Source organism: Sminthopsis crassicaudata, chromosome 2, assembly GCF_048593235.1.
Source record: "Sminthopsis crassicaudata isolate SCR6 chromosome 2, ASM4859323v1, whole genome shotgun sequence".
Taxonomy (NCBI): Eukaryota; Metazoa; Chordata; class Mammalia; order Dasyuromorphia; family Dasyuridae; genus Sminthopsis; species Sminthopsis crassicaudata.
Window position 1 is genome coordinate 631,802,124 of NC_133618.1, and position 22,443 is coordinate 631,824,566.

The following is a 22,443-nucleotide window of genomic DNA, read 5'->3' on the forward strand; positions in this document are numbered from 1 at the left end:
CTCAGTGCATTTTCTACTCTTCATATGTACCTATATCCTAATTATATTTACTTGATTACATGCCTCAACTTGCCTAAGCTAGTATCTCCTAAGAGGCCAAAGAATCTTTTTTCTCTGTATCTTCCCCAGTGAACTGCTTACAGAAGGCACTTAATGTCTGTTGAAGAAAATTCCTGTGCTCTTAACTTGCATGCCCAGTCTTTCCATTTACCAAACTCCTTGGACTTTTCATACTGTCAAAAGTTATCGACTAGCAAAGATGAATGTTGAAAATGATCTATACATATGTTTTGAAAATAAGCAGTTTAATTACAAAAAAAAAGTTCTTTGACCCCTCCTCCCCCCAAAAAAGTTACCGACTATCTAACAGCAACCTGTACATCCCAGTTCTGGGAACATTTCTGAAGTAATTCCCTTCTGGGTCAGAGTTCCTCCTAATCTTTACTGACTCCTACCTACCTATCCCATGGGTACTCTACATAAACCTCATGGTTATCTGGTTTAAGAATTCTATCTCCCAGATAATTTAAGAAACAACTGACTACATCTATACAGGTGAAGTGGATAATCATTTCCCACCATCTAATAATTAGGAAAAATGTAAGTCATACTCAATGATGTAACTGGTTGGTTTACAACTAGTAACCCAACTTAAAGTTACTAGCTTCAAAGTCAACTAATTGGCAGAGTAGATACAGCAGCAGGCCTAGAGTCAGGAACACTTATTTTTCTAAGTTCAAATCTAGCCTGAAACACTTACTAGCTGTGTGACTCTGGCAAGTCATTTAATTTCCATTTGCCTCAGTTTCCTCATCAGTAAAATGAGTATAATAATAGCACCATTACTATAACATCACAATGTAAGCAGTTTGTAACAAGTGAAACAAAATAGATTAAGGCCTATCTGTAAAATGTTTGCTTCAATATCCTCAGGATATTGTGAGGATCAAATGAAATGATAATTATAAAGGGCTTACCCAGTGTACAGTAAGTGCTATATAAATGTTGCTGCTGTTGTTATCATTATTATTACTGAAACTGCCCTTCCATCTTTAAAACTCTTTAGCTCCATTATACTGAATCATTTATTTTTCCATGCATGGAAAAAAAATTAAAACAAAAAACTACTGGCAGTTTTCATTTTTAAGAAATTTTTTACAATTTTTATAATCTTTTTATTCATATTTCCAACATTTTGTAGGCAACAACATTAGCTATTGGTTTTATCACAATGTTTAAATAGCAACTGTTTACTAATATAAATTTTACTTTTATTTAAAGTCCACACAGATATTCTGTGGACTTATTTCAGTAGCACATTCATAAATCCTGTCATTTTTAATAATCTAGTTCTTGTAAAAATGTCAGAAACATCTGAGGCATTACATTTTTAAGCAGTTTTATCTATGTGTAGCAAGATTTGAAATGCGATGAATGAGTTTGAGAAACTATATATCATTTTGGCTATTTATAACAATAATATTTTCCCCTGGGGTCTTCTTTCAGGGCACCTAAATAAATCTGTATATTTTTAAACAAAGCCAAAGTCTGCCACCTAGTGTCAGGCAGAGAACTTACAGATCACACATAAGATGATTTCCAACAAGCTCCGTTAGTGACTAATATATTCATCAGCAGTGAAATTTTTGACATTATATTACAGCCCACAACTTTAAACATTTTCTACACATTTCTAAAAATGTATTTGAATTGTAGATTGCTACATAGAAACTTGTTTCTACATTCTTGCTTCATCCTTCCAGGTGAATAGAGATCCATGAAGTCTTGAGAGTTAAATGTTTTAATGGTTCCTGCTTAAATTCATATTTTTACTTCTCTGTATCATTTCCACTTTGCCATGAAAACTTTAAAATTATTTATATGGCTTAAATATCAGGTGTCATTCCATATTGTAAATTTTTAGTTTTTACATGTTAACCATTACTATAACATCACAATGTAAGCAGTTTGTAACAAGTGAAACAAAATAGATTAAGGCCTATCTGTAAAATGTTTGCTTCAGAAACATGATCATTAAGAGACCTTATTTTCAACTTTACATTGTAGAAATTAGTACTATCTATACAAATAGTTAATACAAGGCTTAAATTAACCAGGTCTTCTTAACTGTCTAGAATACCAGACCTACAGTTAAGAAGACCTGGTTAAAATTCCACCTTGGATCTTAGGCAAGCTGCTTAAAGTCTCTAAAACAAGTCTCTGAGGTAATGTGACAGGCTGGCTATGATCACCAAATCTACAAAATTACAATTAGTCTGATGATACGAAAACAAAAATGAAATCAAACTTGCTTCTAAGGAACAAACATTCTATGAGAGAGATGCACAAAATCAGAACTTTCAATTAAAACGCAGGGAAATTTAGGGAGAGGGCCTTGCTGCTAAGGCAATCAGCAAAGGCCTCCTCTAAGAGAGGGCACTAGATCCAAGTGCTGCCAAAAATTCAGTTCTCTGCAAAAGGGCTCCAATTCCAGGCTGCATCAATATAAAACGGCATCATGGGAAGAAGGGCACTAATGTCCAGTGTTTGGAAAGAAGAGCCAAGGCAAAAGAAGGTGTGCTAAGTGAGGCAGGAACCCACTGCTAGGCAGTAGAGGAAAACAGAGCAGAGATGCAAGGGGGGGGGAACTTTCCTTGTCAGACACAAGTGTCTGGAGATTATCAAGAAGAGAAGTGACAAGTCAGACCTGAACTTCAGGAAAATCCCTTTGGCAGTTCTATAGACTACGAATATCAAACTCAAGTAAAACCAATCTGGGGACAACATATTGACTTTGAAAACCACAAGCAAATATTATCTATTTGGTACTATATTTTTATTTATTTTGCCAAGAGTTTTGCGGCCAGAAATCTGACACTGCTAAACAGAGGACAGACTGAAGCTGTAAAAGACCTGAGGCAGGGAGGCCAATTAGGAGACCATGAGAGAAGCTGAAGAGGTAAAAACAACAAAATTTGCTATGATTTGTTATGTGGATGAGAAAGTGAAGAGTCAGAGACAGCAATGAAGGCTCCCTAAAAACAAAAAGTATGTGTGGGGGAAGTGTGTAATTGGGGAGGGGGAATAAAAAAAATAGTGAAATTTTTAAAAAGGGGTTAGGTGGGGGCAGAAACAGGGAGAATAATGAGTTTTGTTTTGAACATGTTAAGTTTAAGATGTCTACTGGATCATACCCAATCAGCAACTAAAGACACAAAACTAGAGCTCAGGAGAGACTAAAGCTCAATCTATCCATTCATTGTCATCTATGTAAAAGTGATCGAGTCCATGGGAGCAAATGAGGTCCCCCACTGAGAGAGTGTAAAGAGAATGGACACAGAGTTTAGTACAGAACCTGTGGGACAAATCAAGGGGCATGAAAAAGATGAGGAGGAACCAGCTGAGGACAAAGGTCACCATGGTAGGAAGGCAACATCACACTGTCCAAGAAAAATTATCTATGCATGTGTTTTAAAAATAAAAAGCTTTAATAAAAAAATTTTAAAGTCACTTTGCAAACTTTAAAGTGCTAAATAATGCTAATTAAATGCTGTAGAAAAAATTGTCTAGCTTACTTTTTCACTGATTCATGATAGTTTTCAAAATAATACATATTATCTGTAAATAAATTTGCTTCCTCTTTTCCGATACCTATTTTCTCCATTTCTTTTTCTTATTACACTCTGAGTGCTGTCAAAATTGAAAATAATAAGAATCCTACTTTAGCCTGATCTGATTGAAAAAGCTCTCAGAGTTTCTGTTATAAATCACACCAACCCTTGCTTTAGATGCTTTTGATCACATCAAGATTCCTTTTATTCATATGGTTTGCAGTGTTTTTACCATAAGCAAAGGCTTCATTTTTTTGCTTCTACTGATAAATATGATTTTGTTAACCTTCATTTATATGACTTGCATTCATCATTTTTCTAACACAGAAGTATTAGAAATGCAACATAGTCAGAGTATTAGTTTTTAATTTAATTCTTGCATCCTCTTTGCCTATATTTTAATATGTTATATTAATATTCATGACTAATTTTGGTCTATAACTTTGCTTCTCCATTTTTTTCTAGTTTAGGTATCATTACCAAAACTGTCTCATGGTGATGCATCATCTTTTTATTATTATTAAAAAGTCCGTGTAACAAAGGATTTATTTGTTCTTTAAATATTTTACACAATTCACTTCCAAATTCATTGCTTTAGAGTTGCCTTTTCCCTCTTTGGGATATATTTATTCCTAGCTCAATTGTTCTTTCTGACAATGAATTGTTTGGCAAACCATCTTCTATTCCATTAAGCTAGGTAATTTCTATTTTATAACTCTTCAAACATTTTATTTAAGTTGTTAGCTTTGTTAGCATATAATTGGTTCCAATATTTTCTTATAATTTTGTTTTCTTTCCATTTGTTATCAATTCCTTAATTTTGATTTTGGTAATATGTAATTGACTGATGTATTTATTATCTATTTTTATTTCTGGGCAGCAGATTTCTAATCTATAAATGAGGATACTAAACTGAATGAACTTGAAGGTCCGTTCTTGCTCTAAATCTATGATACCACATTTGCTACTCTTAACAAGTCAAAAGGTCCGACTGGACAAAGACAGCTGATTTGGAAATGACTTCTACAATGGGAAGGAGTCACCTCCATCAATTGTATTATTTGTCATTTGCCATTTGAAGCATCTCCCAACTCTCCTCCTGAAGTAAGTGCTCATGGCACAGAAAAATAAGGCTTCTTTGTAATCTATAAACCTTTAGACTCCTACATTTCTTGATCCCAGACATATTTTCAGCCATCCTACCCTACCTTACCTTCACATTAAAGTTTACAAGTACAAAAGTCTACAGTAATTAAATTGGGAAGGTCTTCCTGAGTTTTTTGTAGCATCTCTCCACCTGCTCATCCTTTACAATTGATGAAAGCATTAACTATATGCACAGGAGACAGTTAACAAATTTTCATCATAAATAGTGCAATACTAGATGACTGAGCATGCTCCCTGCTATTCTCTATTTCTTTTTAGATAAAATACAAACTCCTTAACCTCAATGTAAGATCCTGCACAACCTGATTCCAACTTCCTTGATTCCTCTTCATGACTCCACCTGGACAAAGGACAGAGCAATGGATTTGGAATCAGATGACTTGGGTCAAATTTGAACTGGAATACTTAACAAATGATGGGAGTTCTCTTCTCTCTAAAGCTCAGTTTCCTTATTTGTAAATTAAGGGGATGGTCTAGAACTAAGATGTCAAAAACAAAATGTAACTGGGAGATTTTTGACAAAATAAATTAAAACAAGATAAAGCTATGTTCATATATGGTTTTCTAAGCCACTATGTTGCTGAACCCACGGGATTCTTAAGTATGGTTTACTGGCCTGCTACTATTTGAATTTGATAACATTGGTCTAGGACAAAGCTTCTTCAACTGTGAGTAGAGACCCCCATGGTCTCTGTCATGTACCAAGTGTGGATGTCATGAAAAATTCAGCAACAGTAAAAGAATTCTGAATGCCAACAATCAAAAACGGATTCAAATCAAACAAGTAAAGAATCCAAAGTGTTTCTGGCAGCACTTGCCTGTGTTGTATTGTGTGACTTCACTATAGCCTTGGTTCTGAACACACAACATGAGCACTTTGCAGTGAACATGAATGGACGCTGCCAAAAATCCCTGGGCTCAGATTTGAGACAGGCCATGAAAATTTCTCACGAGTGGAAAAAGTTTAAGAAGCCCTGATGTAGCAGACCTCTGAGGTCCCTTCCAACTCAAAATTGATGCTTCTATGAACCCTACATTTTAGTCCAAAGACAAATAGTTGCCTTCTGAATATCCCATTTTTGTACCAACTGAGATTTTAAGACATTTCTAAGTAACTGATGAATGTAAAAGAGCCAAATGCTGATTTGACAGTTTAGGGCCTGCAAGTGATTAATGGACTGAGATTAACTTGGAGGGATCTTCACAGGGTTCTGCCCTAAGCCCTATTCTATGCAATATTTTTATCAATGGCTTACATAAAAGCAGAACATGCTTATAAAACCTGCACAGGAAAACAGTGATCATGTTGAATGACAGAATTCAGATGTAAAATGATACAGTAGGATGAAACTACAAACATTTAATAGATTAAATTTAATAGAAATAAAGGTAAGGTCCCAAGAAAGCAAATGAACAAAATAGAGGGAGTTCATGCTAAAAAAAAAAAAAAAAAATCCTGAGAGTTGTATTGGTCTTTTTAAATGCTTGATATAAGTTAACATTATGATCTGTCAGTCAAGACTGACTAATGCATATTTGTTTGTTTTTTTGTTTTGTTTTGTTTCTCTTCCCAGATTATTTTTACCTTCCGAATACAATCCTTCCTTTGCAACAACAACAACAACAAAATTCGGTTCTGCACATATATATTGTACCTAGGATATAGGATATATTATAAGATATTTAATATGTATGGGAATGCCTGCCATCTAGGGGAGGGAGTGGAGGGAAGGAGGGGAAAAACTCAGAACAGAAGGGAGTACAAGGGATAATGTTGTAAAAAAAAAAAAAAAAATTACCTATGCATATGTACTGTCAAAGAAAATGTTATAATTATAAAAATTTTTTAAAAAAGACTGACTAATGCAATATTGGAGGGCATTAATAGAAGTCTACAACAAAAGTCTACAGTTGTCTTCTACCTTGAATGAACCCCATATTTATTACTGAACTACATATTCAGACCATAGTTTAGGGAGGACAATGACAAATTAGAATACATGAAAAGGAGGTCTAGAGGAGACTTTACAAGTGGTCCCTGAGAGAGCACCTGGAGGGAGAAGCAGACAGAGAAGGTACTCAAGAATCCCTGAAAAAATTACAGCGAAAGGAGAGTGGGGACAGAAGTGGAAGTGGAGGTCTTCAAACACACACTGGGTGATCCTCCCAACTCTAAGGAAATGGTAGGTGAAGATGGCTTGGAGGGAGGGGGGGGGTTGTACTCCCACTCCTTAAGATCTCAAAGTGGAAATGTGACTAGTCAAGAGATCCCTGCTTAGGCCTAGCATGGATTGGATGACATCCAAGGTCCTTTCCCATTCTTTGAGATCCTAGGATTCTATGAAAGAACAGGGATGCAATCTATACAGTTCCTCAGGCTAAACTTTTCTTTTCCTAGGGATGACTTTCCAAAGCAGCAGGAGCTTGTACATCTTCCTTTAGCAAGTTAAACAGTCCCACTTCCCCTCCTTCTCTCAGCTCCCTGTTCATCAGATGCTACTAGTTTATCAGATGATATTTTCCAAATCAAAAATCAGTCAAAAGCCATTGATGAAGCACCTATTATGTGCCTAGCACAATTAAGCAATGGATATACAAAAAAGGGCAAAAAACAGTCCCTGCTGTCAGTGAACACAAGGAAGATAACATACAAAAAAGTTCTTGCAGAATAAACTGTAGATAACGAGAAGGAAGGCTCTGAAATGGAGGAGCACTGAGAAAAGCTTCCTACAGTGCCAGCTGAGCCCACTGCCTACCTCACTAACTTCTAACACAAGTTCAGATAAACCAGGCTCATGTACACATTTATAAAGCAGAAAGAATACTTGCACTACCTCCCTCACAGGCTTGTTGTGGAGAAAATGCTTAGAAAGCTTTAAAGCACTAAAAATTATAAAGCATTTTACAAGATAAATTTTTATTAAAATTCAATGAATTACAAAATTTTCAATATGAAACTCCACATTATCCAAAGAAGGTCAACTTATTTTATTTCAAAATCTGCAAGATTTCCTCACTTCACTGAAGTCCCACTCATGTCAATGGGGTAAATTGACCCTGATTTCTCAAATACAAGACCTGGCAGGTTCTACTAAGCTGAAACAGTTCCAAGATGGAAAGGTCCAGAGATGAACAATATGTCTACTGTCAGAGGACAAGTTATATTCCAAGAAGCTAATCACCAGGCCAGCTGCATCACCAGGAATTTTTCAGCCACAGCAACTCTTAAAAGGGGTTGCAATCTGTTATCACGGAGTAGATTGACCCCCACTGGCAAAATCACAGATTTAGCGTGAAGTTTTACAAAGAAATTCTCTCCCATAATCCAAAGCATATTTTGGACTATGTGGCACCCAAGTTTTTTTTTGTTTTGTTTTGTTTTGTTTTGTTTTGTTTTTAAAGCACAGAGTATTTTTTTCTTTTCAAGTTAAGAGATGTTTTTATGGTAGAGTTTCCATATCTCCCACAGCTTCATTGTCTTTCTTCCAAACCTACCAAGCTTACTCTTTTCTCCCAATTTGTGCTATACTTTATGGACTCCTCCACAGATCTGGGCACTGTTTCTATTACTCCAATAGCTTTCTTTTCTCCAAGCCCTCCTAATCTCACACTCACAAAATAAAAAGAAGCATTTTTAGTTTCTTCCAGAATCATAATGAAGGAAAAGCTTTCCTAAGAAGACAGTAACCCAGGGGCAGCTTATTACACCAAAAACATCACTAAGCTAAACATCAAGAGGTCATGGTGTAAGTCACCCACCCAGCAATGACATGTTCTCTGGCCCTAAGGATGAGAAAACTTGCTCTCTCAGGCATATTTTATTCATGTGATAATTGAGGTATGAGGAGATGCAGTAGCTGGGCATTAGATTGTTGTCTAAAATAATCTGTAACTGAGAGTAGAGAATTTGGTGGGAAAGCAGAGTAGAATATTGAATACATTGTCAAACAGAGTAGGTATGTATTCCATTCTACAGATATACTTTTTTTCTCCTTTGAAAATCTTTGTTACAGATAACAGCTGACTGTATAGAGGAGAGGGGAAGGATTTACTAGGAAATGAATGTGATGTAAAAACAAAATCTGTCAACAAAAATAAGACAAAATTTTAAAATAAAGTAACCTGTAACACATATGGCTTTTTTCAGTAATTGATCCTGAGTAATAGAAGGAATGGAAGATGAGGCAGAAATCACATGCACATGGAAGAATTTCAGGGTCAGCAAGGTACCATGTTGGCTTTCTAGTCGAATAGCAAAGGATGTGATGCTAGTCATAAATCTACCAATACATCAAACCTAGGGCACTGAAGCTGAATGGAGCCAAAGCCACAGATGTCTGAAAAAAAAGAGAAGTCATCCCAGCCACAACTCAAGGGAGAAAACACATGAATTTGAAAGGATCTAGTCATCACGGCAGATTTCAGGAAATCAAAGAGCCAGAATAAAACTTCAGAGAAGTCTCCGGGAAACTAGATCAGAGAACTTCTGGAAACATTGAGTATGCTTGCTCCAGAGAGATATAAATATAGAGGAATAGACAGATACATACATACATGCATAAATACACCTATGTACATATATTCACACAATTATATTTTAAATATATCACCATTATTATATTGTGTGTAAATATACCACATATATGTAATATGTGTGCACACACGTAATATATTTGTATACATGCATGTCATATATTATAAATCCTCCCTAAGATTAGGTTGGCTCAAGTGAATAGGATAAGGGACACCGAAAAAGAAGTGGCAGTTCCTACACACTGGCAAGTAAAGGTTGCCAACGCTACAGAGAAGGAAGAATTGGGAACTGAGTTAAAGACTGGTTAGAAGTTTGAGCAAGTAGAACAGGAGCAGATGAGGACAGGTTCCCCCTTGGGACAGACCAAGCTGTGATCTGTGCACTCATCAGGGCCCAGAAAACAACTTCTCACAAGGGAATTACACAATCTGATCTCAAAGGTTCCCTCCCAGCAATGTGCCTGTGATTCTGCCCATTTCAGAGAGCTTGCTAGTGAGTAGATTGCAAATGCCTTAGGAAGAGACCAAACAATACAACAGACTGTCCAGCAGCACTGAAGTCCATTACTGTTAATACACACGTATTCCACTAAATGGCGAGGTATACTGCAATCCTGAAAGTTTCCTCCAGTATTGGGGGAGGGGGGGGAGTTTTCAAAGCTTTGATGTCTTCCCTAGTACAAGAGAATGACAAAGAATGACGGGTTCCATAAAGACAGGGAGCTATATTGTTTCACCCCACACCCCTAGTCAGCCAGGGCCTATGTCACTAGAGTAGACAGCAACTCAAAAAGCTCATCAGGCAGAAACTCCAGCTTTCTGGCACCTGGACCAAAGAAGCACTGCATCATGCCCAGGAGGCTTCTCTCCAAGAAAGTGCTTTCTATACAATCATCCTCACAATCAGGAAAGGAAGCTTTTCACAACCAGGAACAAGGAATTTTTAAAGGCCAATTATGAGACATTCCTCACAAAGCAACACAACACATTCTTCATGTCTATACCCATGCATGCTGTGTATGTGTACAGCAACCAGGTGGCCCACAGGACAGAGGTCTAGACTTGAAGATAGGAAGAACTGAGTTCAAATCTATCCACAATCACTTACTAGCAACATGACTCTGTGCAAATCACTTAGCTCTCAGTTTGCCTCAGTTTCCTCATTTGTATAATAGCACCTATCTCCCAAGGTTGTTATGAGAATCATGTGAGACAATATTTGTAAAGTGTTTTGCAAACCTGAAACAGCTATATAATAGAACAAAATATTAACAAAATGTAAATATTTTGGGGACAAACAAACAACTCTCTGTTCCCACCCATCTCCCCCAATGCTGAATGCCCAGCTGGCTTGGCTAAGGCAACGATCTGATTTGGAACAGATGACTCTGAGAGGAGTTCATGATCAGCCTCAGGTGGGCCAAAGGCAGCTCTAAGATGTAGGACACTGAGAGCAGACAAGACTGAATGCGTTTCTTTTCCAGTTACTTCAAGCATCCTTTGTCCTTCATTTAGTAATAATAAAAGTCTCAAATTTGTATAATATACATTGTAGATAGATGTGTATATCACACCTGCACACATATGTGCACACACACACATTCATACAGTGCTCTGTTTCAAAGCACTTTTCCCTCTCAGACCTCACCTGATCTTTATAACAACCCTAGGACACAGGCAGTATGGAATTGCTATATGATTCATGAAGAAAAACGGAATATAATATTTTCAAATTTACAAAAAGAAGCAGTTAGAAGATAATTTTTCTTTGTCTTACAAAAGAATAGAAACTTCCCTCAAGTCTCAATGTAACTATGTAAGAATATATATTTAGTAAATGTTTATTTATAAAAAGAAATATGAATCAAATAAATTCACTTCTCTTGATTTTCGTACCAAAAAATTAAGCATTTGGGGAATCTCCAAAATGTCCAAGGGACAGATTAAATTTTAGTAAAAGGGCAAGCCCAGCTCAAATTTTAAAAAACAACTTTAAAAATAACTTTTTTATTTGCACAAGGCAAATAATTTTATTTTCAAATAAATGTAATTCATACAACTTTTAAAACCTGTTATTATTGACTTTAGAAAGAATGACTTACCATCATTAGGTAATCTTCTTCTACTTCAACAGGCTCACTTATCATATTTTTGGCTGAACCCATGGATTTTGATCCCTGCAATAAAAAAAGATAATGTCAGTCCTTAATGTCATCTTTTTCTTTTTGGCACACAGCAATTTTAGCTTTCAAAGTATTAAAAACTATTAAACAAAATTGTTTCACTCAATATGTCAGTGAAAAAAAAATTTTTGACATTTTACAAATGTAGTTAATGAAGCATTTGTAGAATTTAAGATATCCCAACAGATTTCAGAAAATATCAAGTCCACTCTCCTCATTTTGAGATAAGAAATTAAGGCTCAGATGAACTAAATGCCAGCACATACTAGTTTATAGGGAGCTAGGACCAGAAGGCTTTTTTCCTGATAGAACAATGTTCTACTACATATCTCAGTATTTTTAAAGCAAATCAGATTTACATTTTCTTTAAAAACATCCATGCTGCAATTCTAAGAAAGGTGTGACTGCCCAAATAGTCACAGGCCATAGCTGCTGCCCCAGTAAGGCCACTACTCAGCCCACCCCTCAGCATTCCCAAAGAAAGAGAAAGAAGGTACATCCATACTGTATCTCTGGAGCACATAAAGCTTTTTTTGGAGGGGTGGGGGTATGACAAAGAACTAGAAAGTAAGGGACTGTCTATCATGTGAACAAGCTATAGTATAGGAATGTGAAGTTATATCATCATGTTGCAAAAATCATAAAAGTTTTCAGAGACTGGGGAAAACTTATATGAGATAATACACAGGGAAGTGAGTGGGACCAGAGGAACAAATAATAATAACACTGCAGACTTAAAATAATCAATTTGGTGCCACTTCCCAACATTAAAGGCATGGCCTCAAGATGCAGAATGTGACATTTTTTGGACAAAGATAATTCAAGAATTTGTTTTGTTTTGATCAAACAGTTTATAACTGTTACAAGAGCTTTTTTTTCCCCCGCAAAGAGATTGGAGGGAAAGAAAAGAATTACTTGTTAACTGGGGAAAATAAAATAAATCTTCAAGAAATAAAAAACATGCTACCCACACAATTAAGACAACGACCAGCAATCAAAAATAAAAGAGACAACAGATCAGGTAAGACTGTCTTATCTTTTCTCTACATGAATTTTGTAATTTCTAATCAAAAAAAGAAACAAACAAACAAAAAAAAGCAATTAACCCCCAGCTCTCATAATCTTCCTAATAATCAGCATCCCACAGAGGAGACAAGCCCAGGGTTTCTCTAGGTCTTTCCTTTTGCTCCACAATTCAGCCATTCTTACTGTTGACCAAGGGCACAGAAAGCACAGTATCTTAGGAGCAACTTTCAATGTCACCCAGGCTACTTGATGTTGTTAGCAGGGCAGAGGGGGAGCATATGATTAATTATAATATCTACTAATTAACATCCATTCTTTCATCCAACATCTAAGAAAAAGTTGACTACTTGTACAACACTACTTGCTCTCTAGAAAACAGACCAGGTATCAGAGAACCTGGATTCAAGCCAAAGCTCCAACACTTATTACCAGTGTGATCATGAAGAATTTTTTGAATTCTCTAAGACTCAGTTTCCTAATCTGCAAAAAGAACCCTCTGCACTAGAGAACAGGTCAGAATAAATCCTCCTGGGCTCCCAGGCTGGGTCTCCCCGATTCCTTCCCCATCCAATCTAGTACACCTCGACAGCCCCTGTCACACAGGCCCCTTCTCTCCTGCCCCATCACCATCTCATTCCTGCACTACTCTACAAGGACTGTGAGGGGGTCTATCGGCCACAAGTCTGTCCTCATTCCAGTCTGCCTCCGCCCAGCACTCAAGGCGATCGCTAAGACACAGGTTGGACCAGTCACCCCTCCCTCCCACTCAATGCTGTTTGGTGTTCAAAAATCCTTCAAAATATGCTTCCCAACCTTCCAAGTCCTTTGAAACCTCACATCCCCACCCCCTAGTGTGATCCCGTGGCCGAGCTTTCTCAACGTTCCTGGAACAAGACAGTGGTCCCCACCCTGCCAGCATCCCGGGCTCCAGGACTGGGGAGCACTCCCTGCGTGCTTCCCTGGTTGTCTCCAGGTTTCAGCCTGCCTTCCACAGAAGGCCTTTACTTATTGCCGGTGTATCCTGTCTATAGCTTGTCTGCACATACTATTGGAGTGCGGTCTCCACCATCAGACTGGAGCTCCTCAGGGGCAGGGACTGATGCCTACCTTCTTTTGCACCCCCAATGCTTAACACTGAGGCTGACCCGCAGCAGGCACTAAATAATGCTTATTGAGAAACCTTAAGCTATTACATAAACGTTGTGGGTGTGCTGCTGTTGCTAAGGGAAAGAAGATGTACATAAAAATAAAATGGGAAGAGATGACAATGGAGAGGTACAAAATGCTAAAGTACTTCAAGGGAAGGAAAATCACTTTTCCAATCAAAAGCTCCAATGCTCTTAAATTATAAATCAAGGTTGGTCCCAAAGAGAAGATATAAGGCATCTTCGTAGAAGGCCTAGAAAAGTAGAACACTGCACGTCATACCTTTTTTCTATTGGTTAGTTTTCCCGTACTGTTTTTTTTTTTTTTTCTTTAGTCTTTCCTATTGTTGAGACTCTAATTGGAAAATGAGATTTGGAGGTAATTAAAAACAAAAAATATCAATATAAATTTATTTTTAAAACTTAAAAGCTCTTTGGCCCCGGTCCGTGCCCCGTTCTGCCCCCGCAGCTCAGGGCCTCCACCGCTTCCTACGTGTTCCTGGCTGGCAGCACTGGCGCTCAGCTTCGCGGAGGTAGCAAAGGCGCTGTTTAATGCTCAGAGCTGGGAGTCGGAGGAAAGTCCAGCCGAGGACTGAGTTTGTATCTACAGGCTCCAAGGCGAGGGAGCTGTCCGTTGTGACTTCGGGATTTCCCCCACCATTTCCAGGGGCAGCAGCTCCCCAGCACCAGGACCCCCACAGCGGTGCTCGGACCCCCAGCTGCCCTGACGGCCCTTCCACCTTGGGCGGACTTGCCGTTCTGCCGGGGAGACTGTCAGGATCCCTCCACAAGCAACTAGGAGGAGGCCTCCTCGCCAGCTGCCTGGAAGGGCCTCGGCCGGTATTTATTATGCCCCTTCTGTGCGCCTGGGCCCGCGATCACCTATAAAAATCTCCCTTGTACACAGCAGGGGCGAGCTGCTTGAAAACGTGCGCTGGACACTCTCCTAATAGGGGTCAGAAGGAAGCTTGAAACTTACTCCTTGTGGCACGTGTTTAGCCTACATTGGATTACTCGCTGCCTAAGCCAGGGAGAAACAATGTGGAACACAAGGTTTCGCTGAAAACGATGCGTATATTTTGAAAATAAAAAGCTAAAAAAATTTACTCCTTTGTACTCATTTCAACAGCGCTTTAAGCAAGTCGTTTTTATTGGGCAGGGAGGGAGGGAGCTTTCCCAGCTTATCGGCCACCAGGAAACCTCTTCAACAAATCAGTTCCTCGTCCTTTCAAAGCTCTTCCAGGCAGAACCACGGGGGTGATTTTGGTATCTGTGGGCAGCGGGAGGGAAGGAACTACATTTCTTAAGCACCTACTATGCGCCCAGCCCGGCGCTAGGCAGTTTATAAATATTCCCGATCCGTCTCGTAACAACCCCAGGAGACGGGACTAGCATGAACCCCACTGGGCAGCGGAGGAAAGGACCCCCACTAGTTAAAAACATCACACACAGCCATGCCCGTCCCTCACGGGGAGCGTCTCAGAAGAAAGCTCCCCTTCTCTGAATTAAGCACTGGGGTCCTGGCAGACCCGCACCCGGCCCCCTGCACAAGGGCTGCAGCTTCCTCGGACTCCGGGTGCAGGGGTCAGGCAGGAATCTGCCGGGGGCAGCCTGACCCTAGAGAAGCAGGCCCCGGGCTCGAGGTCCGGCGGGCTGCCCGAGCTGTAGAAGGCCAACAGTAACCTCTGAGACCCATTCTACAGCCGGCAAACTGAGGGCCACCCCTCGCGAGGCGGGCAGAGCACCCCACGGGGATGCAAATAAAAAGACGGCGAGCCTTCCCCACGTGGGGCTTCCGTACCGGACCCGAGGCCCGGCCTTAGCGTCCTCATCGGTAAAATGGGGTAAGGGAGCCAAACGCTGCCCCGCGGGCTGCACCGGTCCGAGACACTTCCCCAGAGCGCTGGACAGTGGCGAGGACCCCCCCGCCCGGCTGCCCGGTGCACGCCTCCAAGAAGGGGACGCGGGTAACCTGAGGGCACGACCCCGGCCCGGGGTCAGCCCGGGCCACGGCCGGGATGGGCTGCTGCAGGGGTACCGGCCGAAGAAGGGCACCGCCCCCAGCTCCGCCGGACACGTGGCACTGACAGCAGTCCGCCTCCGCCCCCTCCCCCGTTCGGAAAGGGGGGGCTCCCCTCCCCAGTCCCGGCTGGGGGAGGAGGCACGAAGCGAACCCATCCCCCACAGCTCTCCCTCCCGCCCCCCCTTCTCCGTCTGTCGCCCCGCCCTTCGGGATCGACCCCGCTCGGGGGTCTGGGCAGCGGAGCCGGGGGCGGGCCCGGGGCGAGCCCTGGGGGGAGGGGAGCACCCCGCCGCCATTTTGTCCCCTCAGTCGCGGGAGGCTGTCACCGGCCGCCCGCCCCGCCCCGCGGTCTCCGCTCCCGCGCCCCTTCGCCCCCGCCCTCTTAGCCCACGCGCCCCCGCGGGACACTCACCCCCGGCCCGCCGACCGCCCGCCTGACTTCCAGGCAGGCTGAACGTCCCGGGGCCGCCTCCGAGCGTCCCGCCGGGATGGGGGCGGGGCGAGGGCGGGCAGAGGCGGGGTGAGGGAGGGGCCTCCCGGCGTGCCCACGTGACGTTTCCGCAGCACGCACGCGCGGCGGCCAGCTGCCCTGGAGTCTCCCCGGGCCGACTCGTGAGGCGGGCTTCAGGGGCGGGGGCGAGGGATGTACGCCTGCGCACGGGAGCCCGGGGCCGAATCCGGAACACGTGCGGGGCGGAACGCACACCAGCTAAGCAGAGTCCGGTGTAAAGGGAGACAGTTTAACGAGGTCCAGCCTGCAAGCATCAATTAAGCGCCTGCTGTGTACCAGACACTGTGCAAACGTTTCCGGACAGACACGCTGTCCAGCGGAGTCCTAAGTTAAGACTCTCTGAAGGAGGATGGGAAAGGCTTCTTGCCCAGGCGAGGACTGCACCAGGACCCCGAGGAAGCCGCGGGGAGCAGCGAGCAGCAAACGTAAATCTGCGCATTTAGCAAATGCACACGTCTGTGCACTTGTCTTTGTGTGTGCTCGCGCCCAGCTGCAAACTTCCCACAGAGTTGGGGGGAAGGAAGGCGGGGGAGCCCGGGCCTTTCATCTACAGGCGCGGAAACTAAGTCTGGGGTTTGAAGTTCTGACTGAGGCCGGCCTCTAACATCTCAGCCTGCCCCAGAGAAGGAAGAGTGTGTGACGGGCGGCTCCTCCCGGAAGGAGCCCCACCGGCTGCCCACAGTAACGCCTGCGTGAATGGAATAAACACACGGGATGGCAAAGGGAGTGCCGTGAGAGGAGTAAAAGTTGTTCTTCACCCACGTTTCTGGGCCCCTGCGGAGTCCATCCGCCGACCGGCGTCTGCACTAGATAAGGAACAGGGCCTCTCGCTCAGCGCCGCGCTATTGCGTCATCTTCATCAATTCCGATAATTCTTCCCGCGCTTCTCCGAATCCTCACTTACGTCATAACACTCTGTTACACTCGCGCTACCACAGTCGGGTAGCCCTTCCCCGAAAGCAAATGATGTTTTTCTTTCCTTTCTAACACACTAAAAAGGCACTCTGACTACTCCATATATGAAACTTTCCCTGTATCAGACTGCTTTAACCGTTTTTCTTTTCTAGATTTGCTTCTTGAATCCTCTTTCTTTGTAAAGGTACAAAATTGGAGAGAAAAAGGCTGTTTGAGCAAAAACACCCGACAGGTTACAACGGCGCAATGTACACGTGGAGGCGGCTGTCAGGAAACTGGCGCCAGAAAACAAGGCTGGTTGTACCCGGAGGTGGGTAGGAAAGTGTGGGAAGGAGAAGAAAGTGGCTCCAGGCCGAGTCTGCTGCTGCCTTCGTGAGGCTGAGGTCATCGCCGCGCCCGGAGCAGAAGCTTCTGCCCTGAAACGGTGGACAAGAGGCACGAGCCACTAATGTCCTTGGACAAGGATGGGCTGCTCATCCTTCGGCGCGCCTGTGGAGGAGCGGTTTGAGGTGGAGAGTCTGTGTATTGCAAATCTTAGAGGGACAAGTAACGGTGGTCGTCATCTTCAGTATTAGTTAGAATGGGGAACCGCCCACTCCTCTCACCCGGAGGCCTTTTCTTCTCCCCCAGCCGCAGGTCCCTGCTCTGGCTTTGTCCAGGGGCCTCTTTCTTCCCTCCGGAAAAAGCGGCGGCCTAGAATTGCCCTCCTGGGACGTTGTGTTCCCAGTGGTTAGATGGATAGAATTAGATTAGATCAGATTTCAAGAAGACCTGAATTTGAATTCTTAGAAACCAGCTATGTGACCCTAGGCAATCTCCGCTAAAATCTCACCTCCAGGAACGTTGTATACAACTACACTGTAGGAGGATCAACTCTGATGGGCTGGGCCCTCTCCAACAATGAGATGAACCAAATCAGTTTCAATAGAGCAGTAATGAACTGAACCAGCCACACCCAGCGAAAGAACTCTGGGAGATGACTATGAACCACTACATAGAATTCCTCTATTTTTGTCCACCTGCATTTTGGATTTCCTTCACAGGCTAATTGTACACTATCTCAAAGTCTGATTCTTTTTGTACAGCAAAACAACTGTGTGGACATGTATACATATATTGTATTTAATTTATACTTTAACATATGTAACATGTATTGGTCAACCTGCCATCTTGGGGGGGAGGGAAAAATTAGAACAAAAGGTTTGGCAGTTGTCAATGCTGCAAAATTAATATAAATAAATAAATGAATGAATGAATGAAATAAAATCTCACCTCCAGGAAACTGTTCCCGATCCCCATGTTGTGAGAATAAGTTTTGGCCCTTAATAAGATAATAAGAACACTGTGGTCAGTTCAGTATAACTGATAATGTGAGGATGAATATTATTACTTTAATAAGATGGTTTGTCAATTAGAATAACTGCTTCTATCCTTTAAGTCTTTGGTTTTTTATTATTTTCAGTAAGATTGGTTTTTCAATAATAAAATTAGGATGTGTGCAATATGATATAGTAAGCAATGTGTCTATTTTAAATTTGATTATAACTTTATTATCAATGTACTCATCAAACAAAAGTTTTAAAAATTTTAATAGTATTGTGTTTTCTCCAATTACATGTAAAAACAATTTGTAATATTTTTAAAATAAAATTTTGAGTTCCGATGTTTTCCCCTCTTTCTGTATCCCTCCCTAAGACAGGAAGCAATTCAACCTGTGTACTTTCTTAAACAACTGACAAACATAGATATTTAGATAAGGCCAATGAGCAATGTAAAGCCAATGAAAAAGAATATAAGCAATGTTATCAATCATTTTGAACCACCCATCAAAATATGTGGTTAAAAAAAAAGTTTAGCAAAACTCAAAATAAAAGCATTTAAATAAACATTTCATTCAAGCCCCTAGTCACTAAATTATTTCTAGGTCAAGACGTGGGCAGGGGCCCCACCCTTGCCCCAACCCACGCCATTGAGACTCAAGCAGCCTGTGTTGGTTGGGGGCAGTGCAGACTGATGGAGGTCTTGGAGATCTTCCAGTTAACCAAATCAATTGGAGACTCCCTGACTCCGGTAGCCAGAGAAGCACTGTTGGGGAGTCCAGTAAGAGACAAAACTTGGGAAAGTCTATAATGTGTGGTGGGGGTAGCTTGTTTTTAGACAGCATTATTTGCATGATTTGATTAATAAAGTCTGATTACGTGCATATATAATAGTCAAATGACTATCTGCGTGCATTATATATTTCACCCATAGTTCTAGGGCCTCCCTTTGTTGATTGTTTGTACAGAGCTATTTACAGGTGGCCTCCCCAAGTAATCTGTGAACTCCTGGAGACATGAGCCTGTCTTTTTTTTTTTTTTAAATAGTATTTTATTTTTCCAAATACATGTAAAAATAATCTTCAGCATTCATTTTTGTAGGACTTTGTGTTCCAAAATTTTTTCTTCCCATAGTTCCCCCTCCCCAAAATAGCAAGCAATCTGATATAGGTTAAATATGTGCAATTCTTTTAAACATTTCCATATTTGTCATGTTGTGCAAGAAAAATCAGACCAAAAGGGGAAAAAAAAACTAGAGAAAAAAAAATATACAAAAAATGAAAATACCGTTTCAATCCACATTCAGTCTCCATTGTTCTCTCTCTGGGTGCAGATGGCGTTTTCCATCCCAAGTCCATTGGAATTGCCTTGAATCACAGCATTGTTGAGAGTCCATCCCATAACCTTACTGTCACTGTAGACAATGTTCTCTTGGTTCTGGTCACTTCATTCAGCATCAGCTCATGCAAGAGCCAGGCCTATCTTTCACCTTTCTTTGTATCCCCAGCTTCCTGGCACATGTTAAAAAGCAGACATTTATAAATGTTTAAGGTTTTAGTGGCTTGACTTCTACCAGCCTCAGATTCCTTACTTACCTTCCTGGGTTTCTTGTGAGGATCAAATGAGATAAAACATTTGAAGTGCTTTACAAAGCTTGAAATTTCATATAAATGCTATTTTTATCTCCCTAAGGTTTCTTCCTCCACCCCAATGCATTTATTAAGCACCTACTATGTGCTTACTATGAACACTGAACTAAACTGTAGAAATAACCAAAAAGATAATCCCTACCCTTAAGGAATTTACAATCTAATGGAAAAAGATAACCCATAAAAAAAAGCTGAAAAGTTAATTAACTATAATAAGTTTTTAAAAGTCTCTAGCTCCGCCTTTGGAGAGAAAACAAGCACATCTGAGTGAGTATCTGACTCTTTGCAATCCCACTTGGGGTTTTCTTGGCAAGGACCCAAAAGTGCTTTGCCATTTTCTCCCCTCTAGCTTTTTTTCCAAATGAGGAAATTAAGACAAAGAGGGTTTAGTGACTTGTCAGGAGTCCCACTTCTAGTAAGTCTCTGAGATTGGATTTGAACTCTTGAAATTGAGTCTTCCAGAGCTGGCACTCTATGTGCTAGGATATCCTCTAGTGCCCGCCTTCATGAGGGCACTAGGAAAGGAGGAAAGGAAGCCCTGATGGGTGGGCTTATAGGTTAGCCTTGGGTTGGTTCCATGACTTGAAGGGGTCACTTCTGTGGGGCAAGAATTTTCCTTGATGAGAAGAGTCTCCTAAATGGTCTCTAAGTCTATCTGCACCTACCATGGCTGAGTCACAAAGTTTGGGAGAGAAGGCCTTCTCTGAGAGGGACACTGGACATCTCATGCCACTGACAAATGGAAGGGACTTCAAGGGTCAGTGAGCAAGGATGCTGAAACCCACTGTCAAATAATTTTTCCCATTAGTATGGCAGAAACTAGGCAATGACTCACACCTAACACCCCATACCAAGATAAGATTGAAATGAGTTCATGATTTAGACATAAAGAGTGATATTATAAGCAAATTAAAAGAAAAAGAATAGCTTACCTTTCAGATCTGTGGAGAAGGAAAGAATTTGTGGCCAAAGAAGAACTTGAGTACATTATTGAATGCAAAATAGATAATTTTGATCATATTAAGTTAAAAAGTTTTTGTACAAACAAAACCAATGCAGACAAAATTAAAGGGAAGCAATAAACTGGGTGGGAGGAGGATTTTATATTCAAGGATTCTGATAAAGGCCTCATTTCCAAAATAGAGAGTTAATTCAAATTTATAAGAATTCAATCCATTTTCCAATTGATAGATGGTCAAAGGCTATGAATAGGCAATTTTCAGATGAAGAAATTAAAACCATTTTTAGTCATATGAAAAGGTGCTCTAAATCATTATTGATCAAAGAAATGCAAATCAAGACAACTTTGATATACCACTATACAGCAAACTGACACATTGTTGGTGGAATTGTGAACGAATCCAACCATTCTGGAGAGCAATGTGGAACTATGCACAAAGAGTTATCAAATTGTGCATACCCTTTGATCCAGCAAAGAAAGCAGTGTTTCTATTGGGTTTGTATCCCAAAGAGATCATAAAAGAAGAAAAGGTACCCACATGGGCAAAAATGTTTGTGGCAGCCCTTTTTGTGGTGTCCAGGAACTTGAAAAAATGAGTGGATGCCCATCAGTTGGAGAATGGCTAAATAAGTTATGTTATGGAATATTATTGTTCTATAAGAAACGACCAGCAGGAGGGTTTCAGAAAGGCCTGGAGAGACTTACATGAACTGATGCTGAGCGAAAGGAGCAGAACTAGGGGATCATCATATACTTCAAAAACAATACTATGTCACAATCAATTCTGATGGACATGGTTCTCATCAACAATGAGGTGATTCAGACCAATTCTGATGGTCTTGTGATGAAGAGAGCCATCTGTACCCAGAGAGAGGACTGTGGGAATTGAATGTGGACCACAACATAATATTTTCACTCTTTTTATTGTTGTTTTCTTGCATTTTGTTTTCTTTCTCATTTTTTCCTTTTTAATCTGATTTTTCTTGTGTAGCATAATATTTGTGAAAATATGTATAATGGAATTGCCATGTTTAATATATATATTGGAGCACTTTCCTACTGGTGGAGAGAGTGAGGGGAAGGGAGAGAAAAATAGAACATAGGGTTTTATAGGGATAAATGTCAAAAATTATCCATGTATATATTTTGAAAATAAAAAAACTAAAATTAAAAATAATTTTTCCTAAAGTGACTCAGCTAATACAGAACAAAGTCAGCATTGTGATTCTGAATTCAGAATTCTCCTGAACCACAGCATTTCCTGCCAAGGGAGAGGCACTAGTGATATTGAAGGACTTCAGGGTCAGAGTGACCAGATTCTAATCCTTCTTAATACCTGGTCAAGTTTGCTCATCTGTAAAAGTAAACAGACTCCTACTCACTGGGTCTTTGTGAGGATA

At 40.9% G+C, this 22,443-nt stretch overlaps 1 protein-coding gene across 1 annotated transcript in view; it reads right to left on the bottom strand.

Moving 5' to 3' along the window:
- Positions 1 to 16,216, bottom strand: part of SCAPER (S-phase cyclin A associated protein in the ER) — a 370,936-nt gene extending 354,720 nt beyond the window's left edge. The window contains exons 1-2 of the mRNA XM_074296499.1: positions 16,101 to 16,216; positions 11,414 to 11,488 (exon numbers count right to left, since the gene is read on the bottom strand). Coding sequence (XP_074152600.1) covers positions 11,414 to 11,476 — 63 coding nt within the window. The 5' untranslated portion in view covers positions 11,477 to 11,488; positions 16,101 to 16,216. The remainder of the gene's footprint in view (positions 1 to 11,413; positions 11,489 to 16,100) is intronic.
- Positions 16,217 to 22,443: the final 6,227 nt, after the last annotated feature.